The sequence below is a fragment of the Copadichromis virginalis genome, linkage group LG3, assembly GCF_057382275.1.
Source record: "Copadichromis virginalis isolate Kocher_CV1m ecotype Utaka linkage group LG3, C_Virginalis_male_GT1.1, whole genome shotgun sequence".
In the NCBI taxonomy this organism is placed as follows: Eukaryota; Metazoa; Chordata; class Actinopteri; order Cichliformes; family Cichlidae; genus Copadichromis; species Copadichromis virginalis.
In genome coordinates this window covers 2,783,477-2,811,428 of record NC_140620.1, presented here as the reverse complement: position 1 = coordinate 2,811,428, position 27,952 = coordinate 2,783,477, and the positions used below count along the sequence as shown (strand labels likewise).

At 41.8% G+C, this 27,952-nt stretch overlaps 3 protein-coding genes across 3 annotated transcripts; 2 read left to right on the top strand and 1 right to left on the bottom strand.

Annotated features, from left to right (window-relative positions):
* The first annotated feature begins 708 nt into the window (after positions 1-708).
* On the top strand, positions 709-2,411 carry LOC146712304 (uncharacterized). The gene is made up of 2 exons (XM_085452043.1): positions 709-1,263; positions 2,110-2,411. Exons 1-2 carry the CDS (start codon positions 778-780, stop codon positions 2,317-2,319), a joined length of 696 nt encoding a protein of 231 aa, XP_085308169.1. The 5' UTR covers positions 709-777; the 3' UTR covers positions 2,320-2,411.
* Positions 2,412-5,818: 3,407 nt separating this feature from the next.
* LOC146712303 (uncharacterized) lies at positions 5,819-8,854 on the top strand. The gene is made up of 4 exons (XM_085452049.1): positions 5,819-6,054; positions 6,562-6,676; positions 7,645-7,843; positions 8,303-8,854. The coding sequence occupies exons 1-4, from the start codon at positions 5,873-5,875 to the stop codon at positions 8,323-8,325; spliced, it is 519 nt and encodes a 172-aa protein (XP_085308175.1). The 5' UTR covers positions 5,819-5,872; the 3' UTR covers positions 8,326-8,854.
* A 13,801-nt stretch (positions 8,855-22,655) lies between these two features.
* LOC146712302 (uncharacterized) lies at positions 22,656-27,952 on the bottom strand. The gene is made up of 4 exons (XM_085436186.1): positions 27,148-27,952; positions 26,711-26,790; positions 24,172-24,447; positions 22,656-23,850 (listed from the first exon to the last, which is right to left on the bottom strand). The coding sequence occupies exons 2-4, from the start codon at positions 26,776-26,778 to the stop codon at positions 23,700-23,702; spliced, it is 495 nt and encodes a 164-aa protein (XP_085292312.1). The 5' UTR covers positions 26,779-26,790; positions 27,148-27,952; the 3' UTR covers positions 22,656-23,699.

Sequence of the window (27,952 nt, the reverse complement as noted above, 5' to 3'; positions counted from 1 at the left end):
CTCAACATGCGACAAGAACAACATCAATGACACGACGGTGGACAGAAGGAAACTGAGGACTTAAATAGTCTGACTGATGATGACGTTTGGAGACTGGTGAGGACACAGCTGAATATAATGACTAATGACACATGCAGTGGAACTAGAAGGTAAAGCACAGAGACAGAAGGCTGGCACAATGAAACACAAGCGTGTAGAAAATAAACTGAACATGAACAAACCTACATCACTGGGTTAACGACCCAGGAACCCTGACAAAGTTGGATAATGGAACAAGTGTCTTTACCCAAAGCAACAATGAGAAAAGCAACATTTACTCATTCTTATGCAGAACCAGTGCTGAAGAATCAACTCAAACATATCAACAGACTTTTGGGCTTATATACAAGTTCAATGACTGCAGATGAATTATAGCACGTATGCAGAACACTAAAAGCCCCAATCCTACTTTAAGATGAGAAGGTTTCAGGTATTTCCTGTTTTCCTGTTTCCTGTTTCCTGTTTTCTACTGTGTGTGTGTGTGTGTGTGTGTGTGTGTGTGTGTGTGTGTGTGTGTGCGTGTGTGTGTGTGTGTGTGTGTGTGTGCGTGTGTGTGTGTGTGTGTGTGTGTGTGTGTGTGTGTGTGTGACCAGCAGATGAGTCATTGGTCTGGCTCAGTCTGTATAAATGCTCAGGCTATGAGAAAGCACAGCTCACTCATTCCACATTAGGAAAGAGTGATACTCCTGAAAGTCCGGACTCTTCATTCGTTTTTTTGATCATCACTCACATCTGGTAATGGCGGGACAAGAAAAAAAATCTAACTATACTGGACCAAAACAATTTAAAGGGAGGCATTTGAAATTGAATGAGTTGGAAAATGAAGCCCGAGATACTCATATGTACAAGAAATATCTCAGCAAGATCAACATCCCCCTATACCCTGGACCTGAAAACTTTTCACCAGAGTTTCATGCATCTTATCTAAAACACGACACGCATGAATTAAGTTTACAAGGAATCAAGAATGATGAAGGCTTCAAGGATCCAAACAATGGCTCAAAGGATCCAGATGGACTGTCCCTGGTGTGGTTCAGTCTGGCTGTGCAAGAAAGGGAGATCCGATCAGCTGAGGAGACGCTCCTGGAGATGACCAACATGCATGCAGAGCCGGGCTTCCTGAAGAAGTTTGCCTCCTCTCCAGCGTTCAGTGAGAAGTCCAGGTATGGATCGTATCGCTTCACCTTCAAGGTGAAGGACGTGCTGAAGGCCTATAGCGAGCAGGTACGGACTCCTTCAGTTCATATTAATGCCTGTATTTACAGGTGTTTACTATTATTTTCTTATAGTTGAGATGTGTAAATGTCAAAGATAGAAATTCAATAAATTTCTTCTTTATTTAAGTAGCCAGTCCATCCATCACCTGAGACTGAAACAGACTCCAGCGTATTTTCCATAAAACAAAAACAACAACAAGTAGAAAAAGACAGAAAGACAGTAAGATGTTAGGGAGGTTATTTTGGTTAGTATTTGACTCTGTGTCTTTCCCTCAGCGTTCCCCCAGTTAAGTCATTCCTGTCTTCATGTTTGTCTAGATGTCTGTTTTCTCAGTTGTTTTACTGTGTGTCTCACTGTGACTCTTATCCCTCGATCTCCTCCCTCTGTTCGTTGGGTTTTGTCAGTCTGTGTTGCCGTGTGTGTCTCATACTTCCTGTTTTTGACAGTCTCTGGTTCTGTGTGTACTATGTTCAGCCATGCTTCCCCAGGTGTGTCCTTTTTGCCCCGATTCCCTTGTGTATTTAGTGCCTCGGTCTCCCTCTGTCCGGTGTCATGATCTTCCCAGGTGTGTGTTCTGCTTGACTGTTTAGTTCCTGGTTTCCTCCTAGTTTGCTTTTATGAATTTTGTAACCCAGCAATAAAGCTGCATTTTTGATTTAGTCCTGTCTCTGAAAGGCAGTATTTTGGGTCCTCGATCTTGCCTGCTTCACACTGCCACTTGACATAAAAGTTATGTGACTGATAATCTGCTAACCATGTTTAGTGTTGTTGGTCCATGTTCTGAGCCTCAGGCTGATAATTTATAGACACAGTCTCTGTGAGTTTTCCACTAAAACATTTTTTTCTTTTCAGTTTTGTTCGGGGGAGCAGCCCTGTATGCGTGTTCTCAGAACGTCGCTGTACAGACAGGAAGTGATGTATGCTGTGCTGGTCCACAGCCCATACAAAAACCCACTCTTCAAAGACTATCCTGAGGTGTCTGATGACCCGGATGCCGTCTGTGCTTACATAGATGGACACTTCATCTGGAGGCCACAGGCCATGTGTGAGACACACAGGTAAGAAACAGATAACAACATCCATGGATGTATATGCACTATACAGGTCATCATGGCCGTACGAGAAACAATCACATCTGGAAAACAGTTTCCCACCTGACACCCTCACTCTGAGCTGTTTTATTACAGTAACTTTAGTGCAGGTAATCATATTACCTGGATATGATTGTCTGTGATGAGCCTAAGTTACAAAACATGCCGGCGATGACGATAAAGTGTTATGTTCTTAAAACATTCTTCATATTCTGAGTTTGTGTTTGCTCTGAAGATTTATTTATTTATTTTAATCTCAGTGAAGTCATGAAGCTAAACTCCTGCAGCTGACTTTTAATCTTTCTGTCAGCTCATCCTGAGACACTCACTCATTCATTCATCGATCTGTTTACACATTCTTAGCATTACTGACAATCTTTTCACAGGTCATTAAGTTAAAGCTATCACTTGCACACATCACTCTCACTTTGTTTTCAGATTAAACTGGTTCAACAAACAGGATTCACACGCAGACACTGAACCAGTTCTGCATGTTCTCCAACTGCCACATCATTTTTAAGAAGGGTGGCATTTATGGGAAATCATAACTCACGTTTTAACCAATGTGTCTGACTAAACAGTTCCATTGAGGAGACCGAGTTTCATCATATTTTATTTGTTAACAAATTCTATTCTTCACACACATTGATCTCATGATCTCGTCTTGTTCCTTTATACTCAAACACAGTACTCGAACTATAATCTTAAAACTATAAACTTATAACCCTGTTATTAAGCAGAAGTGAGAAAATCTGGGGACTTGATTTGAATTCTGATTGTTGTATTTGTTTGATTTTCCTGTTATATGGTGATTGTTAATATAAATTTAAATTATATCTGTATAAGAAGAGCTCATTCATCATGTAAATGAATCAATCTTTTGAATGTAGAGAAAAGAGACACTAACACATGAAGCACACACAGCAGCCAAAATCCTCAAACACAGACTGAGAAACAGTTCAAACCTTCTATTGACTTTTTATGTTCAAACATCAACATGATAGAAAAAACTAAAGACACAGTGGAAAGTAAATTGTTGATGCATTTATAGAAAAAAAGTGTTTGTGTGAATGAGGCATGTTGTATAAAGCTGTTTGAGTGCTGAAAAAATAGAAAGGTGCTGATGAGAATCAGTCCATTCACAGTTTACCTGACCTGCTATCTGACCACTACTTTTTCATTTAGCATCTTATTTTATTTTCTTCCAAGATGGGGCTAAGTTTGTCAGGAGTGTCGTGTGCGGAGGCGAGGAAGAGATGACCCACACACAGGCTCTTGGTGCAGAATGAGGAGGTTTCTTGGAAACAGACAACAGAAGACAAGATGGCTGGCTGAACTCAACATGCGACAAGAACAACATCAATGACACGACGGTGGACAGAAGGAAACTGAGGACTTAAATAGTCTGACTGATGATGACGTTTGGAGACTGGTGAGGACACAGCTGAATATAATGACTAATGACACATGCAGTGGAACTAGAAGGTAAAGCACAGAGACAGAAGGCTGGCACAATGAAACACAAGCGTGTAGAAAATAAACTGAACATGAACAAACCTACATCACTGGGTTAACGACCCAGGAACCCTGACAAAGTTGGATAATGGAACAAGTGTCTTTACCCAAAGCAACAATGAGAAAAGCAACATTTACTCATTCTTATGCAGAACCAGTGCTGAAGAATCAACTCAAACATATCAACAGACTTTTGGGCTTATATACAAGTTCAATGACTGCAGATGAATTATAGCACGTATGCAGAACACTAAAAGCCCCAATCCTACTTTAAGATGAGAAGGTTTCAGGTATTTCCTGTTTTCCTGTTTCCTGTTTCCTGTTTTCTACTGTGTGTGTGTGTGTGTGTGTGTGTGTGTGTGTGTGTGTGTGTGTGCGTGTGTGTGTGTGTGTGTGTGTGTGTGCGTGTGTGTGTGTGTGTGTGTGTGTGTGTGTGTGTGCGTGTGTGTGTGTGTGTGTGTGTGTGTGCGTGTGTGTGTGTGTGTGTGTGTGTGTGTGTGTGTGTGACCAGCAGATGAGTCATTGGTCTGGCTCAGTCTGTATAAATGCTCAGGCTATGAGAAAGCACAGCTCACTCATTCCACATTAGGAAAGAGTGATACTCCTGAAAGTCCGGACTCTTCATTCGTTTTTTTGATCATCACTCACATCTGGTAATGGCGGGACAAGAAAAAAAATCTAACTATACTGGACCAAAACAATTTAAAGGGAGGCATTTGAAATTGAATGAGTTGGAAAATGAAGCCCGAGATACTCATATGTACGAGAAATATCTCAGCAAGAGCAACATCCCCCTATACCCTGGACCTGAAAACTTTTCACCAGAGTTTCATGCATCTTATCTAAAACACGACACGCATGAATTAAGTTTACAAGGAATCAAGAATGATGAAGGCTTCAAGGATCCAAACAATGGCTCAAAGGATCCAGATGGACTGTCCCTGGTGTGGTTCAGTCTGGCTGTGCAAGAAAGGGAGATCCGATCAGCTGAGGAGACGCTCCTGGAGATGACCAACATGCATGCAGAGCCGGGCTTCCTGAAGAAGTTTGCCTCCTCTCCAGCGTTCAGTGAGAAGTCCAGGTATGGATCGTATCGCTTCACCTTCAAGGTGGAGGACGTGCTGAAGGCCTATAGCGAGCAGGTACGGACTCCTTCAGTTCATATTAATGCCTGTATTTACAGGTGTTTACTATTATTTTCTTATAGTTGAGATGTGTAAATGTCAAAGATAGAAATTCAATAAATTTCTTCTTTATTTAAGTAGCCAGTCCATCCATCACCTGAGACTGAAACAGACTCCAGCGTATTTTCCATAAAACAAAAACAACAAGTAGAAAAAGACAGAAAGACAGTAAGATGTTAGGGAGGTTATTTTGGTTAGTATTTGACTCTGTGTCTTTCCCTCAGCGTTCCCCCAGTTAAGTCATTCCTGTCTTCATGTTTGTCTAGATGTCTGTTTTCTCAGTTGTTTTACTGTGTGTCTCACTGTGACTCTTATCCCTCGATCTCCTCCCTCTGTTCGTTGGGTTTTGTCAGTCTGTGTTGCCGTGTGTGTCTCATACTTCCTGTTTTTGACAGTCTCTGGTTCTGTGTGTACTATGTTCAGCCATGCTTCCCCAGGTGTGTCCTTTTTGCCCCGATTCCCTTGTGTATTTAGTGCCTCGGTCTCCCTCTGTCCGGTGTCATGATCTTTCCAGGTGTGTGTTCTGCTTGTCTGTTTAGTTCCTGGTTTCCTCCTAGTTTGCTTTTATGAATTTTGTAACCCAGCAATAAAGCTGCATTTTTGATTTAGTCCTGTCTCTGAAAGGCAGTATTTTGGGTCCTCGATCTTGCCTGCTTCACACTGCCACTTGACATAAAACTTATGTGACTGATAATCTGCTAACCATGTTTAGTGTTGTTGGTCCATGTTCTGAGCCTCAGGCTGATAATTTATAGAAACAGTCTCTGTGAGTTTTCCACTAAAACATTTTTTTCTTTTCAGTTTTGTTCGGGGGAGCACCCCCATATGCGTGTTCTCAGAACGTCGCTGTACAAACAGGAAGTGATGTATGCTGTGCTGGTCCACAGCCCATACAAAAACCCACTCTTCAAAGACTATCCTGAGGTGTCTGATGACCCGGATGCCGTCTGTGCTTACATAGATGGACACTTCATCTGGAGGCCACAGGCCATGTGTGAGACACACAGGTAAGAAACAGATAACAACATCCATGGATGTATATGCACTATACAGGTCATCATGGCCGTACGAGAAACAATCACATCTGGAAAACAGTTTCCCACCTGACACCCTCACTCTGAGCTGGTTTATTACAGTAACTTTAGTGTATTTAATGAAGCCATGCATGTTTTTATCAATATTATCTGAGCTACAGGGGCTTGAAGAAGATGCAGGTGAGTCTAAAATGTCTGATCCTCAATAACTCCACAGGTAACCCAGATACCCACATGGAATATCCAGAACTTAGAAACACATTTGACCTGATCAGCAGCAGGATGTTTGTCTGTAGTGAAGTGGCTAAAAGGGACATATCATCCTGTGCCAGCTGGTCCTAAACAGTGATATGAGCATGGAAAACTGCACTTTTTGAAGTTTTCTCCAGTGAATTACCAAAAATCAAGTCCACAGGTGTCAGTTTGCTGCATGAGTTTACAGTTCTTTTGTGAGGTGTTTCAAACGTTGCTTCTCCTCAGGTACAAGCTGACTGTAAATGACAATGTGGTGGAAGCTGAGAACGCGACTGAGCCACATCAGTTTTATGTTTGGGACCACATCACCATCGCCCTGCTCGTAGAGGACGGAGGAAAGGTAACTTCACTGCTCCTCTTCCTCACACACCTGAAGATTTTCCGATCAGGAATATTATTGTGTGTTTAATCACCTTAAAGCTGGAGCTACTGGCGACCCTCTAACAGTTCTCAGATCTTTGACTTTCAGAATTTGTAAAAATTGATAGTTATGATGGTACATGCTATTAAAGTATTTAGGGTGAAAGTACCTGACACAGATACACAGATAAGGTTGCATCTGTATCATACAGATGCTGTTTAATGTTACAGAACTGTTTTTAGCTTTTTGTATGAGTTTCGTTCCACTTCTCACGTGTACACACACTTTGTATAGACTTTCACGTGGAATTCCAATAAAATTGATTCATGTTTGTGGCTGTAATGTGACAAAATGTGGAAAAGTTCAAGGGGGCCAAATATTTTTGCAAGCCACTGTATATAGCACCAAATCTCAACAACAGTAGCCTTATATTGTAAGGTAGACCCTACAATAATACATACATCATGTATGTATGGGGGCGGGGCCATCTGATGTGATTGGTTGGGGTGAGAGAAGGAAGACAGGATAAAGACATGCTGTGGAAGAGAGACAGAGGTTAATAACAGATGTGATTTGATGCAGAGAGGTCTGTTAACACATACTGTTATGCATCATGCATCATGGGAATCCCCCGGCAGCCTACGTCTATTGCAGCATAACTAAGGGAGTCCCTGTCAGGACTCTTGCTGCAGCATTTTGGATCAGCTGAAGGCTTTTCAGGGAGTTTTTAGGACTTCCTGATAATAATGAATTACAGTCGTCCAGCCTGGAAGTAATAAATGCATGAACTAGTTTCTATCCACACCAACTTGGGTTTCGGGGATTAGTGATGTGGCTGCATCATCAGTTGAATGAAAAATGAATAAATTGATTAATATTCTGTGGATGAACTTACACTTTCATTCTGTATGTACAGGCAGTTTAATTTAGAACGTTTTCTTTTCCAGGTGCTGAAGTTTGATTCTGATGTTTTACTACAGAGGCTTACATTCTGTGAAGAAGATCAAGTGTTTGTTGGACCAAGATGCTATGATTCTCGTGATCTTGCTGAAAATTTGGTTAAAAGGCTGCGGGGGGAAACAACGTTTGAACTGAAAGAGGAGTCTTCATCTGTGGAGGAGTCTGCACTTGAGGAGCGTTTTGGAGGTAATGAATCAGTTACTGAAACATTTCTTGAATCAGGCTTCCTTCAGTCCACCTTTTATTAAAAACAGTAGAAACCCTGGAAACACTCGTCCACTGACAGAAAACATGAAAAGCTGTGTTTCAAATGATAGGTTTATTGGCTCCAGCTTTGCATCATTCATGCATCACATTAATGTAGGTTTCTTACACTGAGCATCAGATAAGCTGCTACCTGAACCTGATTTGATAAGACTACAGCCACAACACATTTGAGGACAAATGCTATATTTTTTTCCACCTGTCAGTTGAAGAGGCCACACCCCTTATAATGCAAGCTGCATGCTGTTTGTATGAGGCTGTAAATGTGTAGTGGATGTCAGCTGGACTGCAGATTCATTCTCTCTCCAAATTTAAGTTTGCATCTAAGCAGGGACAGGTGAAGCTAACAGTTTCTCCTCTGTCATTTTTTATCCCCTCCAGATCTTCTGTTAGATGAAAAATGACCACAAGATGATAAAATGCAGTCTGAAGACTCCCTGCGACGAGACAGCAGCTTCAGTTTGAATTCTCTGGGTTCTGCAAACTTTTCTTGTTTCTTATTTTTAAGTGACCAAACATATAACTTCATGTTGGTGTGGTGAAAGCATTTACAGGGTGTGAATTTCACGTTTTATTTTGTAATCTTTAGTCATGCTGAGGATGTCTGTGGGGTGATATTAGTTTAATAGATTAATAGTATATTAAAGGTTTATCTAATGAACTTCCTGTGGTAACTAAGTGCACAGTAAAAGACAAATGACTAAACATTCATGACAATATGAGGAGAAAAATGTGATCATGTGTTTTAATGCAGTCTTTCGGGATGGGATGTATCTATATACCTGAATTAAAGAGAAATTACTTTGCACACACAAAAAGTGGAAGTTGAAGTTGATTTAAAACTTTGCTTTTAACTATGTAAAGCACTTCGTGCTACATTTTTTTTGTATGAAAAGTGTTTTATAAATAAAGACTGATTGATTGATTGAACAACAACAACACAGATTATCATTTTACATAAAAGTGCTCAATCATACAGTAATTGAAAAAGGAATAGGCTGAAGCCTTGTGGCTTATAATTATCCTATTCTTTACCCCATAGGAATAATCAAATCCTTAACCAAGAAAATAAATAGCATCGATAAATAAGTTACATAACAGTTTGAAAAGAAATCAATGATAAATCAAGAAATTAAATCAACACAAATGTCTGTGAAGGTTCTCAGTCATCCAGGTCATCGTAGTCAAAGGAGCTTGCAAAGAAAAGCGTCTGGACTTCTTTAAGTTGCTTGAAGATGTTTCACCTCTCATCCGAGAAGCTTCTTCAGTTCTAAGGTCAAATGGTGGAGAGTCCCAGATATAAACCTAGTGGGAGTTTCCCCCCACAGAGGGACAAAAGGACCCCCTGATGATCCTCTAATTACCTGAGCCAAGGTGGGAAACTGGGTGTGGGTCCCAATCAGCCAGAGTTTCGGGTGTGTTCATTGTGAAACCTGGCCCCACCTTATCATGTGAATTCCTGAGATCAGATGGCCCAGGATGTGAGTGGGCGTTAAGGCGTCTGGGAAGGATCTCAAAACTGGATTATAGATGGCAGAGAGTTGGTGTCGTAAACCCCGCCTCTGTTCAAAGATGGTCGCTCACAGTGGACATAGATGCTTCTTTCACTCCTCTTTCAAACCATCTGTCCTCTCTGTCCAAAATAAATAAATAAATAAATACATTTGTATTTCTATAGCACCTTTCAAGACAGAATCACAAAGTGCTGCACATAAGATTACAAGTCATAAAAAGATTTAAAAAGAGAAAATAAAACAGGCAAAAAATTAACCAAAAGCAGTTTTAAAAAAGTGAGTTTTGAGTTGTTTTTTAAAAACAGCTACTGAGTCCACAGTTCTTAATGCTTGGGGGAGAGACTTCCACAGTCTAGGGGCCACAGTGGCAAAAGCTCTGTCACCCTCAGTCCTCCTCTTAGTATTTTTTATAGCAAGTAAGCCCTGATCAGATGACATCGGGCTGTAGCAGATCAAAGATGTAGGCTGGTGCCAGTCCGTGCACAGCTCTGTAGGTCAAGACCAGGATCTTAAAATTGACTCTAAATTTAACAGGAAGCCAGTGTAACTGAGATAATAACGGTGTCACATATGAGTACTTGGAGGATTTTGTCAAAAGCCTAGCTGCAGCGTTTTGCACAACCTGCAGACGATCCAGAGAACCTTTGCTATGACACATAAACAGCGAATTACAATAATCCAAGCGTGACGAGATAAATGCATGTATAGCAGTTCAGAGCGAGATAAAATTGGGCTTAGCCTAGCCACATTTCTTAAATGATAAAAACAAGACCGAGCCAGAGATTTCACATGCCCATCCAATGTGAGACTCGAGTCAAAGGTGACACCTAAATTCCTGATAGAGGATTTAACATAGAGTGAGAGAGGACCGAGGGCTTTCACTATCTGCGATAGAAACCTATCAGGGGCGCATACGAGGACTTCGGGTTTCCCCTCGCTGAGTTGGAGGAAATTTGCAGCCATCCAACGTTTGATCGAATCTAAGCAATCCTTCAGACGCTGAAGCTTAGATAAATCCTGGGGCTTAAAAGAAACGTACAAGTGAATATCATCAGCATAACAGTGATAAGAAATGTCCTCAAAAGAGCCCATTATATGCTGGAGGGGAAGAAGATAAATTAAAAACAATAAAGGCCCCAAAACTGACCCTTGAGGGACACCATAAGTAAGGGAGGTAGAGGATGACCTAAAATCGGAGACCGCCACAGAAAAGGATCGGTGATGGAGATAAGAGGAGAACCACTCTAAGGCAGTTCCAGATACACCCACCCAATTTTTCAGCCTTTCAATGAGGATGTGATGGTCAACTGTGTCGAAAGCTGATGTGAGGTCCAACATGAGTAGAACAGAGCATTTACCTGCATCATTATTCATCAAGATATTTCTTGAGACCCTAAGAAGGGCTGTCTCCGTGGAGTGAAATCGACGAAAACCGGACTGAAACCATGTTTATGTAGAGCTGCCATAAGCTGCTGAGCCACAACCTTTTCTAGAAGCTTTGTAATTAACGGTAACTTAGAGAGAGGTCTGTAGCTGCTCCAAAGAGAGGGGTCAAGCTGAGGTTGTTTTAAAAGTGGGAGAATAGCAGCGTTTTTAAAATAAACCGGAACTATACCAGATGCCAGTGAAGAGTTGATTAAAGTGAGCACACATGGGCCAATAGACTGGAAGACATTTTTGAATAATGATGCAGGTATAATGTCAAGTAAACAGGAGGATGCTTTCACTGAATTCACTAATTTTACCAGCTCAGGTAGTAAAACAGGAGAGAAAGTATCCAAGATAATGGGCCGGGATGGGGTAGAGATCGAGATAACAGGTGCTGAGTGTGTAAAATTCATTCTCACGTTATGAATTTTTGCGGGTCGTCCAGCCCTGGCCGTGAGGTGTCCCTTATTTATTTTTCAGGGAGTTGGCAACCGTAGATGAACATCATTCAGAGAACAGCTTCCAGCTTCTTTTGTTCTGCTACAGTTTGGATGGATTTGCATTGCAAAGAGACTGAAGTGGATAGGGTCAGGAGGTCAAAGGTCAGAGCTCCTGTGGGTCTGAGGGCGGCCTCACGCTGGAGAAGGATGAAGGAGTCTGACCTGAGCCAGTGTTGGACATGAACACATCAGCACTGCTGTCAGTGAGCCTAACGACAGCCGTTAGCATCATTTCAGTGTTTCAGTCATAAAAACACTTCCTGTCTCTGTGGTGGTTACAGTGACATCATGCAGTTTGTGCTTTGACTGAATATTACACAGCTTCACTCCATGTACACCTCACGATGAAGAACAAGCTTCGAGGGCAATCAATCTCTCCCTGAAGAGAAAATGCAGTTCGAGAGCAACTGCGTCGACTTCAAGACTCAACAATGTGAACACACAGCAACACTGCCCTGAACCTTACAGGGTTCAGCAGCATGTACACATGCCATAGTGGATGGAAGCATGCGCTCCCAATCACAAGCTGGGAGGTTCACCAGCAACATCAATGTGTGTGAATGGACTTGAGAAGACTGTCTGAGTTTCACATTTGCTATACTGGGAACTGAAATGGCAGAGACTGAAAAGAGTGAAAGACAAAAGGCAAAACTGAAGAAGAACGGCCCACTGGGCCTCTGACACGCCACCACCGTGAACTGCTGCCGATGCAGGAGAGAGACAGAAGCTGTGAGAAGTGGGGAGAAGAGAGCATGGAGGTCTGCTGTTGTTAATGTGAGAACACATGAACATTGGGCTGGAAAACTGTGGCCGGCTGTCTTGTGGAGGTTGAGTCCGTAGGATCACAACAAAGGTAAAACTAAAACACACAAACACACACAAACAGAGAAATGTGAAGGAAAGGCAGCTTTGAGGACAAAGCCCTGCTGAACCTGCAGCTCCACTGCACACACAGCCATTGAACCTGCCTACTAACACACACACATGCATTGAACCTGCCTACTAACACACACACATGCATTGAACCTGCCTACTAACACACACACATGCATTGAACCTGCCTACTAACACACACACATGCATTGAACCTGCCTACTAACACACACACACATGCATTGAACCTGCCTACTAACACACACACACATGCATTGAACCTGCCTACTAACACACACACATGCATTGAACCTGCCTACTAACACACACACACATGCATTGAACCTGCCTACTATCACACACACATGCATTAAACCTGCCTACTAACACACACACATGCATTGAACCTGCCTACTAACACACACACATGCATTGAACCTGCCTACTAACACACACACATGCATTGAACCTGCCTACTAACACACACACATGCATTGAACCTGCCTACTAACACACACACATGCATTGAACCTGCCTACTAACACACACACATGCATTGAACCTGCCTACTAACACACACACATGCATTGAACCTGCCTACTAACACACACACATGCATTGAACCTGCCTACTAACACACACACATGCATTGAAGATCAGCTTGTTATCTGTCGTCAGTGTTAAAATTGTGCAGATTTCACAGACACTTGTTATCAAACGCTGAGTGTATCCACTGCTGACAGTTAACTCTCTGGGTTGCAGGACAACAGTTTAACTTTTGTGGGAAAAATCTGGTTTGACCAACCAGTGATCAGACAATAAGTTTAGTTGTTGATATAGTAAATTGTCAAATACTTTCTGCTTGATTGGTGCAGCACAAGTAATTTACTGTATGAAGTAAATTCTCTTTTGTCATAACATGTTGAACACGCATCTCTGTTGTCCTGTCAGCTTAGTGGGTTAATAGCTGATATGCAAATTAGCTGATTGTTACTAGGGAAGGATGACTGGATTATAAAAGAAGTGAATAAGATGTAGCAGAGGGTTGAGTTTCCTGTTTCTGATGTGTGGCTGAAGCTTCACCCAGATATACACTCTGATTACATGAGACCAAACTTGTTTTGTGAAATACCTGACAGCATGTTACACGTTTTGTGTTTGGGGAAGAAAATTCACATTCCAGTGATAAAACATTGATATGAAGTGTTAGGAAGCTTTTAATGGTGAACATTAGTGATGTTTGAACTGTGCAGCTGCTCATAAAGAAAGTGTGTGTTTAGCAGGTGGAACTAGGTCAGTTGGCCCCAGACTTTCCAGAACTGTGTGATATTCTGGAGCACTTGTGGGCAACCAGTAAATACGATGTGGGGAAAATGAACAAAACAAAAAGACTCTTAAGCCTGATTTCAGACCATGTAAGCATCAGTTGTTAATTAAAGCCAGAAGCAGTGACTGCATGGCAGGTTCCAACCCCTACAGCCTGTTATTTCACCTGAAGGCAAAACTTTTCCTTTTTCTGGTAGATTTTGGGGTTTTTGTTTTAGTCCCGGGCTGATTCTGCCAGTTAGGTTTAGGTTGTTTTTCTTTTTTCTAAGAGAAAGACTGGGTTTTTTTTACACTTAGACATGTCCTGAACCGGGCCTAATATGTTTTTTTGTTTGGTTTTTTTGTAACAGTGCACTTAGGAAAAAACCTGCCAGGTATCGCCCCTCTGGGGTGATATTTTGTGTGTTGATGATTTAAAAGCAGGCCTGCAAGATGGGGGGCAACAGCGCTATAAAATACTTTAATTGAGAGCAAATATAAGGTGAGTTTCTCTAGATTACAATTGGATTCTGAGAAAATTCACCTACCTGCCCACATGGAGAAGATATATATAAATCTTATAAAGTTTGTATCTGTCTTGTGAAACTTGTATGAAAAGCATATAAGAGTGAAAACAGATATAAGATCCCTTAAAAAATTATATAATGAAACTTGTATGTTTTGGATACTTACTAAAACAATGTATGAAAGTAATGAGAAAGTGGCCACTTTCATGAGTAATCACATATAAGTTTTTACTATTTCTTTTCCGTATGGGCAGGACGTTGACCATATTAGATGGTAAATCCTGTGTTTAAAAGGATTGTAGTGATTCAATCCATTTCAAAGCAAGAAGAATTGTTTTTGTTTTTGGAATGACGAAATATTGTTGTCAGTGGATACTTAATCTGTGCGCGGTTTTCCACTATCAGCAATGATCCTTATGAATGCATGTGACTAGATGAATGCATGTGACTAGATGAATGCATGTGATTGGACTGTGGCTGGACTGATGATGTGGACTAAATGTGACTGACTTGAAATTGAGAAGACAGTAACTATTTTAGAATTAGTCACTTCTAATGCCTAATCCACCCAAACAGTGAAAAGGGTGGATGTGTGTGTGTTTGTTTGCTTGTTTTTGCAGAAGCAGGAGGATGACAGACCAGGGGTCCGTTCTTCGTACCGCGCTAAGTGAGTTAGCTGGATGAGATTGTTGACGATTTCGCGTGATCCTGGATCGTTCGGTTCCCCGAAGCCAATCCGGGACTTGCTGTCATAGCAACAGAGCCGTAAGCTCGGGAGCAGGTTTACTTTATGTAAACAGGATTAGATCGCGGCCACGCAGGTATGTCCGCTTCATTTATACGAAAGCAACAGCGATATTCCACCACTGTTTCACCATAAATAAATAACATCAATGTAACTAAAGATAATGCAGCACTTGATCCTGTTATTGATGTCACACAGATACATACAGGTCATTCCCTAAAAAATGGAAATGTACTATTAACATTCTATTACATGTATGTGATTATTACAGATGTAATTCATATTTCAGAGTAGTAATAGTAAATTACTTCATGTAATCAAGATGAGAGACCACGGCTATAAAAGCGAAGGTGGATTTGGGAAGCCTGTCGCAGCCATGTCCTGTCCGTATACGCGACCAACCCATTGCGGAAGGTGCAAGATTGATAAGGAGAGTCCTCAGAATCCAGCGTATATTGCGGGACAGACAGGATCCTTTAGCTCAGCGCGACAGTGTGCTCATAGAGAGATATCGATTTTCCCGTGAGGGTATTATTTACTTAACCAACTTGTTGACGAGGGGGTGCAGGACCACCACCTGTCTTTTTTTGCTCTGCCCTTTTCTTGGTTGCTGTTATGAACAAACAAACAGATTATTTCAGGGTCTCTTTCCAAGAGACTCAAAGCAATATAAGTGATAAATATTACCATTCTGTAGAATATTCTTATATTTCACTTTTACTTGTTCCCATGTTCTAGTGGGTCCTGTTGTGGCTCTAATGTGAAAGGGGATATAATATAACATATTATAATATAATATAATGTAATATAATATTGGATAATATGGTGTGATATGATAAATCTACCCTACCGCCTACTGGTGTTGGCCAGAGGGGCCGATGGTGCGATATGGCAGCCTGGCTTCTGTCAGTCTGCGCCAGGGCAGCTGTGGCTACAACCGTAGCTGCCTCCACCAGTGTGTGAATGTGAGAGTGACTGAATAGTGGCATTGTAAAGCGCTTTGGGTGCCTTGAAAAGTGCTATATAAACCCACTCCATTATTATTGTTATTATTAAATTACTTACGAGTTTGATTTGTCAGCAACTTCCTGCCAGCCCTCTCTCCTTGCTTTTGCAGCCTTTGCAGTGTTCCCTTGCGTTCTGATTAAACTCTGAAACTCCTGAAATCCCTCACTCAAGAGTTCTTGCTCTGCTGCCGAAAAATACCGAGCGCGCTCCGTCGACATTTTCTCCGACCAATCAGAGGGTTGCCGATCAATGTTTCCACTATCGATGCGTAGCCCCTTTTACGACACCCAGTGAACTCACATTACTGCGTCCAGCTGTACTAATCGTCAACAGCAGGTGTGTTCGGGGAACCGGATTAGCGCGCTCACGGTTAGCGCGATGGTTTGGTCTTGGATGTTTCATTTGATCTTGGATGTAGTAAGCGACGTACGAAGCACAGGGCCCAGAAGAGGAGAGACTTCATGTTTACATGAGTGTGGGCAGACTTAACCCTTAAGCTGCTACTTTTCTGTTTTACTGATTTTGTGTGAAAGAAACTGTTTTTACTGGATGCTTGTTGCTTATGGTAACACACTGTATTGTTGGAAAATGTCAAATGTTAGAAGTTGGCAGAAAACATAGCGGCCTTGAAGAGCGTGCAGAGAAGGCCAGCCCACATCAGCAGCAGTTAAGCCATGCTCTGATGAACGGCTTTCACCCAGCCACTGCTGACTTCATGAGGAAACAAAATTTTAATCAAAACACAGACGAATGCATGAATTGGGCCCGCCATGTGCAGGAAGTCACAAAGCTCTGACCATAGATTTAATTGAGGTGGATAAATGCTAAAAGTAGTGAGGTTGCACCTCCACATGACGACAGGGTGGATGCATCTATGTGTGTTTCTCTGTTTTTAAAGGAGTGGAAAGATGACAGCAACATCCCAGGTTGCGTGCTCATTTAACCTTTTAAATGCCACTTTCTGTGTCTGTGCATTTACCAGCGGAGTGTTATTATGACCTAGTATTGCCAAATGCAGAGGTCACTGTGAGAAAGTGTGTATACACCTGCGTGGCGCTAACATTTACATTCTCTTTTCTACAGCAGAGAGTTCATCATGTGATCTGATCATGTGATTTATAGCAGGACACACAACTGGTTAATGTTTTTTCTCACAGGATTACTGGGTTTATGTGTGAAGGCAACTGTGATTACAGGTTATACATTGGTTATGCAATTACACTATGTTGTTGAGAAAATGTTGGAGAACATGTGAATACAGTGTCAAACATGTTTGAAACCAGTATTACCTCTTTTACAGCAGAGTGTTAACTTTATGATCTTTTTGCAGCACCTCTGGAATCTGTTGATCCAGGAAAAACCTCCAGGGTGCTTCATATGTTTTGCTAATGTTTGTTTCTCTCTAAGAGTGCTCGTGGAGGATTCGGCACAGACACAAACAGACATAAGTGAAATGAAACAGGTTGTGCAGTGACTACAGAACATCTTACTGTTGGGCTCATTATCATATCACTGTTGGGCTCATAGTGTGAAAGCACGTGAGTGACATTACTTAAGAAAAGGTTACGATAGTTTTGATTAAACACATGGGGTGATTCATGATTTGGGTAAATTATGGCAACAATAGTGTTTTTAATTATCTGGGGAAATAAACTGCACATGGCACACTTGTGTCTGTGGTGTGGGATGCCTTATTGCTCCTATGACCCTACAGCTGTTTGCAAGTGTGAAGTTTGTATTTACTCACCCATTTTGCTTTCTATGTAATTGTGGTGTGGATGCAAACTCCAGGCAGAGCAAAGAGTTAGACCAACTTAACATGACGTGAATACTAATTTTATTCTCTAACACGGGGTTTACAGGGCTGGAGGAGAAGCCCTGATGTTGTCTGAGAAATGGTCTAATTAACCTTTTCTTTTGTTATTCTCCTAGTTCTGATGAGTTGACTCATGGGAGGGACCATGTGTCAAAAGGAGGAATTCCAGGTTTAACATGAAACAATACTTTCTATGTTTTCCATGATGATTTTGTCCATGGCTTTTTACTGGGATTTGTGGGATAACAGTTCATTGCAGGTACTAAACCTCTACAGGGCGTAAGTCCATGTTCAGATAAGCTGTTGATGATCTATAAGTAAACTTCACTGAACTGAAAGGAAAATGTGGTTTGATGATGGTTGATATATTTTCCAAATGGTTAGAAGTTTTTCCTTCTAGTAAGTAGATACAGGTGCAGCAGCCAGTGGCGTGTCCAGCGGGGTGGCCTGGGGGGGCACAGGCCACCCCCACAACCAGACTGGCCACCCCAGGTGCCACCCCGAAGCTAAAACAATAAGATTCAATGAAATGTCAAATGTTCGATTATGGTTTCACAGTGAAGCTCAGATATCCGAGTGTAAGTGAATACAGCATCGGCTTCTGCACTATGAGCATCACCTTAGCAAAGGTAGGAGAGCCAAGCATGAAAGACGGCACCGCAGGAAACAGTTTTTCAGCGAAAGATTAACAGGTTAAGATAGCTGGACAGGCCATCGGACATACCGGGCAAATGCCCGGTGTGCTGATGACTTATTTTATTTATTTTTTTTGTAACGACATGAACAATGAGAGGTGGTGGATTGGCCAGATGCAGGTCGATGTGTAAAAATAAGTCAGTTGTTTGGTGGTGGCTATGGGGGAGCTTCCACAGAAGCAACAGGTGGATGAGGGAAGGGGAGGCAGGAGGAGCAGAGACCCGAGGCAGCCACCGGTCGGAGTGTCAGGTGAACTGAACTTCAGGTAAGAAGTTATGAGCTGCAGTCTATCTGGGTCAGATATAAACCAAGTTTAGGTGGAGTTTATTTTAGTTGTGCTGACTTTTTACTGTCAGTTGCAATAACTCATACTGCGTTCTAGCCAGTTTGATGGAGTTTTTATACAGCTGGGTGGTGCTATGATGTTACTGATAGTGAACTTTATTTTATTCATAAGGTTAGTAGAGTTGCCAACGGCTCCTTAAAAAATGGAATCGTCCCTCATTCAGAGAAAATATTACACGTTTCGTATTGAGCTGAGAAGAGACGCAGTTTGTCCCGGACTTCAGCTAGGATGGAAAAGACACAAAGCTGGAGTTATTCTGTCGTTACGCTGCACAGCTGCCTCTTCTCTCATTCTCTCCCCCTGCCTCTCCTGTCGCTGCTTCAATCATGAAACTGATCAGTGATCAGCTGATCAGCTTTTCTCTCTCGTTTGTTTATCGCCCACTTTGTGCCAGAAAGAGGAAACCAGCAGATGTCGCGCTAAACAACAGCAGCACGTTTAAGCTTGATCAGCTGTTGTTAGAATTTATTTAATATTAATTTCTAGTATCAGCTGATGTTTGCTGGAGCCACAGCTGTAAAGCTGCTGGTCATGATGTTGGTTTGGATATGTGGTGAGAGGGAAACATGAAGATGAAACCAGGAGATGTCCTTACTGAACCATCAGAGCTGAACAGGTTTATGGAGAAACAGGTTTACCTTTTAGGTGACATGAATGAGTTGAAGTTATGAACTGTTTCTGAGAGACAAATAACACCAGGATCCTTTTCTGTGTAGCTGACAGCTGGTAACTGTGCAGGGGCGGGTCTAGCAAAGTTTTGCCAGGGGGGCAGGTAGGGCATTAACAGGGAGAGGGGGGCACAAAGACATACTTTTCTTTCTTATTCTCATTTAAAATATCTAGCTTTTATTAAATAATTATCTGAATCTTGCGAACAAAGTTTTTATCTGACGTAAAATGTATAGAAATCATACATATACCAACAAGACTGTACATCACTGTCACAACAGGGTTTGTTTTCATTCAAAGTCTTTATGGCTTTAATACCTGGTGGGCCGGTCTGTAGTCAAAATGCCCAATTTTTTGTCCCAGTCCAGCCCTGCAGGTTAATACTGGCAGTGTCACCATGCCAGCTGACTGTATTTCATCATCAGCCAGTGTTGTTCTTGATCAATATTACCAAAGTTTACCATAAGGCAGCACAGAAAGTATTTACTTGCTTTCAGGTTTTATTCAAATGTTAGTCTTTTCAGTTGTTTCTCCACTTTTTTCCTGTTTCAAAATCAAACACCAGTTTGTGAGAAGATTATCTTCTTTTTTTAACAGGCAGATAAAGTTTTGCATTGGCTAATTTGTCAATTGTTTGTTACAAATGTTCGTATTTTAATATTCAAAAATGTTTTTGCCCAAAACATATGTGCACTACATGTCAGTAAAAATACTATGCAAATACTGCTGTCCTTGAATGCTGAGTAAACACTGACAAAGCACTGATTGTATCTCTTGTACTTTATCAACGCAGTATCTAAAAACTTTGCACCGTAGTGGTTAAAATCTCATTCTAATAAGAGTTAAAAGCGCATTCGGTTATTAGGTTTATAGGATTATTGAATTATGGTGAACGGTTGGTAGAATTGTTTTTAACATTATCTGCCAATTACATCTGCCACCCTTCTCCAAATCTGTGCCCCTACCTGGCCCCCCCAACAAACATTTCTAGACACGCCACTGGCAGCAGCCAGAGTATTGCTGGAAGAAATCATCCCAAGGGTGGAATCTCCAGACTGGGATTGAGACTGGGTGCTGATCAGAAGTCTTCAGAGACCCAGCGAGAACTAGGAAACACTCGTGCCAAGCTCCAACTCAGCGACTGCAGAGCAGACTCTGTGTCAGGGATCAGCGAATGAATGCAGATAACACCTGCTTAAACAACCAATCAGTTTCCCTGGAAAACTTAGTTTGTTTTTAGGTTAAGGAGGTCGTCAGTGTGACGTTAATAATCATTTTATAAATGATATGCATTCACATAACTCTCCGAACATCACAAACTCTGAGCCTGAGTAGAAGTGATTGGAGTAATTATAGCATGCACGTTTTACAGCAACTTGTGCGCATTTTGTAGGGTAGGTAGACTGATTATCTAGCATGTCAGTTCCTGATGCGTAAGTGCATTAGGCCCTCATTGTCTGAGTAAACATAGTAACAATAGTTGTGAGTTATTTTGACATGTGTACTCAGCTTTGACATGTTGTTTGACACTGTAAAGTAGGATTTTGGGTTCATCACATTTCAACGATTGATTTTGATAGGTCTCAAACATGCTGGAAGCACCTAAAAAATGAGGTTGTTCTTCTAGAGTTAAATGTGGTGGTTTTGGTTTCCCCAATCACTGCTGTGGGCACAGTAAAGATAATTGTAAATGCCTTTGAGAGGGTTTACACTGTGTAAATGGGTCTACAGTAGTAACGAGTACAGCACAATGTACTGACTGATAGAGAGGAAAGATCGATCTCTCTGTTGTAAATGTAGCTCAGAAGTGTTTGATATATGTTGGCTGTGTGGAAATTCATGGCTACTTCTGGGTTTTACCCCAGACTTTGGGAAGCACTAACTTTGAAGTTAGTTTAGGTTTGTGGTATTCACTTAGGTACAGATATAGTCACTGTCCTTGATGGCAAACATCTGGACAGGGCAAAGCAAACAACAACATATCTAAACAACAGGTTCTTATGAAAGAGCAGCTTGATGTAACTAAGGGTAAAGTTTTCTTTGCAGATGAACAACAGAGGCTGTTTCATTTTGTATATGATCTCATATTGTGTTTTCTTTTATGGTATCTGCCATCCTTCAAACAAAGGGTGGAGACTCAGATGGAGCGAAGATGACCATAAAGTGTGAATTTGTTTTTTTCCTTCTGACTATAGGGAGGATGCACATTATGGAATTTCTTTGAGTATGTAATTGTGCTGATGTTCAGTAGTTAGAAAAGAAATCTCCATGTTTTTATGTGATTCTTAATTGTGGCATCACAAAGGGTGGAGTGTGGTGGCAGATTTCTTTTCTCATGTATTAATCACATATTTAATCACATTAGTTATAGTAATATCACTTTCTCACTTTACCATAGTGAGAGCACTCCTGTCACTAGTTTACATGCACGTGGAAAGTTACCACAGGGAGGCCGTTGTAATGGGAGACGTTAAACAGATAGTGGGACTCCTGCTTATCAGGGATGTAAATCTTTAGGTGACGGCCAAGCAGAAAACAAGGTCATAATTCTCTCTGTGAGGGAGGAGGTATAGCCCCCTGTGAGAGGGGGTGCTATACCAACATCTGAGAGTCTGTGGATGTTCTTTGTCTGTGTGTCTGTATAGAAGATGTGAGGGTGGTGGCCACAGAGATGGTCCTGGTGTTTCACTGGGATGCTCTCTCCACATTGCAGTGTGTTTATTAAACCCACAAATCAAGCTCACTGACTGTGTTGCAGGTTATTGTTAAATTTTCCATAACAACATCAACTAAAGAAGGATTTTAATTAATTTTTGAATACGATGGAATATTTCAGTTAACCCTTAATGGCTTTGAGGATAAGTGTCCTTTAATTTATGAGGAACATTATCTGTCTCGCTCATGTCTGCGGTGGGCTCGCTTAGCAAGGGTCGAACCTTAGGACCCTTACTGGATACAGACGCCCCAGAATGAAGAGAATATCTATGGTTTTGTAGTTTTTCTCAGGAAATCATCCTTCAGTCTTCCTCAGTTTCTTTAAGTCACCAACTGGACCTGCTTGCTGAGATTTGGTCAAACCTGCAAAAACTGAAGTTTATGTGAGACGTCGTGGCCCTTTTTACACATGAGCTCTGGTTTCCATTTTATCAACATATTTGCTAATAAATAAATGTTACTGTCAGCTGACCAGGAGGGCAAAGTGGTAGCAATCATGTACAACAATGTGTATAACCTCACACATTTTTCCCAAACTGAAACCAGATCAATAAAGTAGATGAGATGTCAGTGAATAAAGCACAGGGGCAAGTTAAAGTAAAGTCGAATTTATTTATTGGTTTAGGGCTCAGAAAACAAAGAATCACATGTTGAAATTAATGCACAGGAAACATCAAATCAGTATTTCGTCAGGGAGAAAGGACCCAAAATGCAGGACTAAACTCGAACACACTCAGAGTACGATGCAACAGGGAGCACAGGAAAACACAGGGCTTAAATACACAGGGAGTAATCAGGGAATGGAAACAGGAGGGGAACACAGCTGGAAGAAACCACACCCCACGAGACAGGCGAAACGTGACCTGAACCCACAGAACCAGCAAAAGATTATTAAATCCTTGAAAGCTTCCTTCCTCAAAGGTTAGTGATGATTTTCTAAAAAACACTTGGTGGAGCGTTTCAGTCTGATTTCATCAATAATCCAACTCAGTACATCCCATCCACGCAAGCATGTGTTACCTGCTCAGCTGATCTTTAATGATTCGATGTTAAAACTTTATTTTTAAACAACTAAAGCTTTTAACTCCAGGGAATTTTGCTCATTCGGGTTACTTCAGGGTTAACCCTGAGTTTTCTGTCCTACGGAGCTGGTTCACAATCTCAAACAGCTGCAGCTGAGAGAACATAAACTCAAACTGTCAGGAGCAGGTTATGTCTTTTAAAGCGTGCTTTCAGTGACATATTGATTATCTGCTGGGTGAAATGTGTTCATGTGATCAGAAAATGATTCTGCTCTGCTGATGAGTCTGTTCCACTGCCACAAACATGAAACACACACCTCGATACCTGTTCAACCAACCACACCTGTGAAATAAACAGCCATACTGAGCGTTGATCGCTTTTACAACAGGATTGTATTTTACTGGTATTTCTTTTATACTCCTTTTTTATTCCTAATGTCTGTTGTGTTGTAAGGACCGTTTTCTGTGGAAGATGGGGAAACCCTGGGTTAACTCAAGTTTATATCTGTTTATCCTGATAAGTAAAAATAATACTAATGAAGGGTGATCAGGCCTTTCCTCAAGATCTGCCCCAAAAACAATCAGAGCTCATATTTGCATAATTACTTTATTTTTTATTCAATTACTTTATTGTGTACTTCAACTTTCAGCGTTGCAACGCTGAAGTTTGTCATGCTGGATTTAATGGTGACATTAATATCTGTGTGAGTCAGATCATAGCCATCAGCTTTTCCTCTGACAAACCCTCTCTCAGGAGTGGCTGTAGCTCAGGTGGCAGAGCAGGTCAGCCACTAATCAGAAGGTCGGTGGTTCGATCCCAGGCTGCCTCCTGGCTGCATGCCAAATATCCTTGGGCAAGATACTAACCCCATGTTTGCCTACTGGTGGTGGTCAGAGGGCCCGGTGGCGCCAGTGTCCGGCAGCCTCGCCTCTGTCAGTGCGCCCCAGGGCAGCTGTGGCTACAACGTAGCTTGCCATCGCCAGTGTGTGAATGTGTGTGTGAATGGGTGAATGACTGAATGTAGTGTGAAGCGCTTTGGGGTCCTTAGGGACTAGAAAAGCGCTATACAAATGCAGGCCATTTACCATTTATCATAAAGAGCACTATCACTGTTTGTTTCCCCGTCAAAGACTCCGACGGCGCACCAGTTAGAGTACAGGCCGTAGTCAAAAGGAACCGAGAACAGGACGGCTATTTTCTTATCAGCTCTGTCTGCAGCTGTATCGTAGAGATCGTAGGTGAAGACTCCAACAGATCCTCGCGCTGTGCCGCCAGTCTTAGAGAACAGAGCGCTGCCACATTCAGAAGGCCCAAGTTTTGTTGGCAAAGGGATTTGGCAGAGTCCGCTAACAAGATGCAGACTAGTGAGGAAAAAGAAAAATATGAATTAATATTCTTATTCCAACAGGACCCGAACTCTCATAATGAGTCAGGTGGATGAGTTTGTTTAGAGAAAGAAACATGGACAGGGCTATTGCTGCTGAGATGACAACATCATGTCAGTGTTCAGAAGAAATTTACTGCTCGTCTATTCAATTCAATTCAGTTTTATTTATATAGCGCCAAATCACAACAAAAGTCGCCTCAAGGCGCTTCATAGATACAGAGAAAAACCCAACAATCATATGACCCCCTATGAGCAGCACTTTGGCGACAGTGGGAAGGAAAAACTCCCTTTTAACAGGAAGAAACCTCCGGCAGAACCAGGCTCAGGGAGGGGCGGGGCCATCTGCTGCGACCGGTTGGGGTGAGAGAAGGAAGACAGGATAAAGACATGCTGTGGAAGAGAGACAGAGGTTAATAACAGATATGATTCAATGCAGAGAGGTCTATTAATACATAGTGAGTGAGAAAGGTGACTGGAAAGGAAAAACTCAATGCATCATGGGAATCCCCCGGCAGCCTACGTCTATTGCAGCATAACTAAGGGAGGATCCAGGGTCACCTGGTCCAGCCCTAACTATATGCTTTAGAAAAAAGGAAAGTTTGAAGCCTAATCTTGAAAGTAGAGATAGTGTCTGTCTCCTGAATCCAAACTGGAAGCTGGTTCCACAGAAGAGGGGCCTGAAAACTGAAGGCTCTGCCTCCCATTCTACTTTTAAATACTCTAGGAACAACAAGTAGGCCTGCAGAGCGAGAGCCAAGTGCTCTAATAGGGTGATATGGTACTACAAGGTCATTAAGATAAGATGGGGCCTGATTATTTAAGACCTTGTATGTGAGGAGCAGGATTTTGAATTCTGGATTTAACAGGAAGCCAAAACAGGAGAAATCTGCTCTCTCTTTTTAGTCCCTGTCAGGACTCTTGCTGCAGCATTTTGGATCAGCTGAAGGCTTTTCACGGAGTTTTTTAGGACTTCCTGATAATAATGAATTACAGTCGTCCAGCCTGGAAGTAATAAATGCATGAACTAGTTTTTCAGCGTCACTCTGAGACAGGATATTTCTAATTTTAGAGATGTTGCACAAATGGAAGAAAGCAGTCTTACATATTTGTTTAATATGTGCGTTGAAGGACATGTCCTGGTCAAAAATGACTCCAAGGTTCCTCACAGCGTTACTGGAGGCCAAGGTAATGCCATCCAGAGTAAGAATCTGCTTAGATACCATATTTCTAAGATTTTCAGGGCCGAGTACAATAACCTCAGTTTGATCTGAGTTAAGAAGCAGAAAGTTAGCGGCCATCCAGGTCTTTATGTCTTTAAGACATTCCTGCAGTTTAACTCATTGGTGTGTGTTATCTGGCTTCATGGACAGATAGAGCTGGGTGTCATCTGCATAGCAGTGAAAATGTATGCTATGTCTTCTAATGATGCTGCCTAAGGGAAGCATGTATAATGTAAACAGAATTGGTCCTAGCACTGAACCCTGTGGAACTCCATAATTAACCTCAGTGTGTGAAGAGGACTCTCCATTTACATGCACAAACTGGAGTCTATTAGATAGATATGATACAAACCACTGCAGTGCAGTACTTGTAATACCTACAGCATGTTCTAATCGCTCTAATAGGATATTATGGTCGACAGTATCGAACGCTGCACTGAGGTCTAGCAGGACAAGCACAGAGATGAGTCCACTGTCAGAGGCCATAAGAAGATCATTTGTAACCTTCACTAAAGCTGTTTCTGTGCTGTGATGAACTCTGAAACCTGACTGAAACTCTTCAAATAAACCTCTGCAGATGATCTGTTAGCTGTTTGACAACTACTCTTTCAAGGATGTTTGATATGAAAGGAAGGTTGGAGATTGGCCTATAATTAGCTAAGACTGCTGGGTCTAGAGATGCTTTTTGAGTAAAGGTTTAACTACAGCCAGCTTGAAGGCCTGTGGTACATAGCTGATTATTAGAGATAGGTTGATCATATTTAAGATCGAAGAATTAATTAATGGCAGGACTTCTTTGAGCAGTTTTGTAGGAATGGGGTCTAAAAGACACGTTGATGGTTTGGAGGAAGTAATTATTGAAGTTAACTCAGAAAGATCAATTGGAGAAAAAGAGTCTAACTTAACATCAATGGTACTAAGAGTAGCTGATTCCTTCTGTTACTTTTATTAGTGATATCAGTGAGGTGTCAGGTGATGTGCAGGCAGCATCTCAGTCACAGTAGGAAGTGTGGTCACCTGGGGTTTTGAAGGGTGTAGCCCTCAGTCTTGTTCCTAATATGAATGACGGACTGCCGAGCGCCCATGGTGTCCGCAAACTAAAGAAGAAAAAGAGAGAAGAACGTGTTCCTGTCTGTGGGAGCATCTCTGTTCGTAAGACAGTAAACGTGATACAAACACCATCATGTCGTCCACTGTTACAGCCCCAGTGCTCCACCCTGTGGGACTTTTCCAATAAGAGAGACTTTACCTAAAAAGTTTCCTTCAAAAGGCTCTGCAGCTTTATTATTTATTAAAAAACAGTTTGAACATGGAGCACCGTGTGTGAGAGCAGCTGTGACTCACGTTTCCACAGCGAGCGCTCCGAACGAAACGATGACAAACAGATTCTGAACACGTCAGAGAAAGGAACATCTTTGTCTGTGTTTCAGTCAAATAAACAAGCTCAGACTCACAGTGATGAGATGAATTCAAGTGATCGGTCACCAGTGTTCGTGTGCAGTCCTTGCAGTCTGACTGAGACCAAACAATCCTCTGTTTGTACCCTGAAAGTGAAGCAGAACGTCTGTTCATGAACTAAAGGAGATTTGTAGAGAGATTTTTTTCCCTTTCCAGAAAAAAATACTACCTCATTTTTTTTCTGGAGATTCGAGAAAAATGTTTTTTTACTCTGACACGTTTTGGTTTATTTCTTTTTGATTGGTCACTAAGATATTTAAAGCAAATCCCCCTCTCGCCCCTGTGGGCTGTCTTTATTGTTCAAGCTCGTATTTGATAGCTAAAGGCTCCACACTAAAACTGGTGATTATTCACTCTGAATTATTCTTATAGGTCGTCCAACTATAAGGTTGCTTTGAAGGTAACATTGTGGTGTTTATCCAGTTGGATTAAGTTTGCAAATGTGCAAAGGGCTGATTATGTTTGCAAGCAGCATATTCCATTAATATTAATTGCAAATCACTGAATGCAGGACATTATGATCGGGAGCTAAATGAAAGCACAGCTCACTCAACACAAGCTGAACAGCAGAGAGGGAGGAGAGCAGTGAAGAGTAACCCATCTGGCTACACTAAGTAACAGTTACTGTGGAATAGCTCAGGCCGCATTCAGTGTGTTTCGTCTGATTCCTGGACTCTGATCACGCACTAACAGGTCGTGGCGGACACGCTCGGCCTCGTTGGGCCAGCTGTGAGTCCGTTACCGTGAACTATGGAGCGGCAGATTTGTGCTGGAACTGAGCTGCACACAGCTGATGCTGAT

Excerpts from the sequence above, each read along its gene's own strand:
- LOC146712303 (XM_085452049.1), top strand. The coding sequence starts at position 5,873 with ATGCGTGTTCTCAGAACGTCGCTGTACAAACAGGAAGTGATGTATGCT. Across the intron at positions 6,677-7,644 it reads TCGTAGAGGACGGAGGAAAG|GTGCTGAAGTTTGATTCTGA; the intron begins GTAACTTCACTG and ends TTTCTTTTCCAG. Across the intron at positions 7,844-8,302 it reads ACTTGAGGAGCGTTTTGGAG|ATCTTCTGTTAGATGAAAAA; the intron begins GTAATGAATCAG and ends TATCCCCTCCAG.
- LOC146712302 (XM_085436186.1), bottom strand. The coding sequence starts at position 26,778 with ATGGGCGCTCGGCAGTCCGTCATTCATATTAGGAACAAGACTGAGGGC. Across the intron at positions 24,448-26,710 it reads TACACCCTTCAAAACCCCAG|TCTGCATCTTGTTAGCGGAC; the intron begins GTGACCACACTT and ends TTTCCTCACTAG. Across the intron at positions 23,851-24,171 it reads AGTGCTCTTTATGATAAATG|TACAGCCACTCCTGAGAGAG; the intron begins GTAAATGGCCTG and ends TGCCACCTGAGC.
- LOC146712304 (XM_085452043.1), top strand. The coding sequence starts at position 778 with ATGGCGGGACAAGAAAAAAAATCTAACTATACTGGACCAAAACAATTT. Across the intron at positions 1,264-2,109 it reads TGAAGGCCTATAGCGAGCAG|TTTTGTTCGGGGGAGCAGCC; the intron begins GTACGGACTCCT and ends TTTTCTTTTCAG.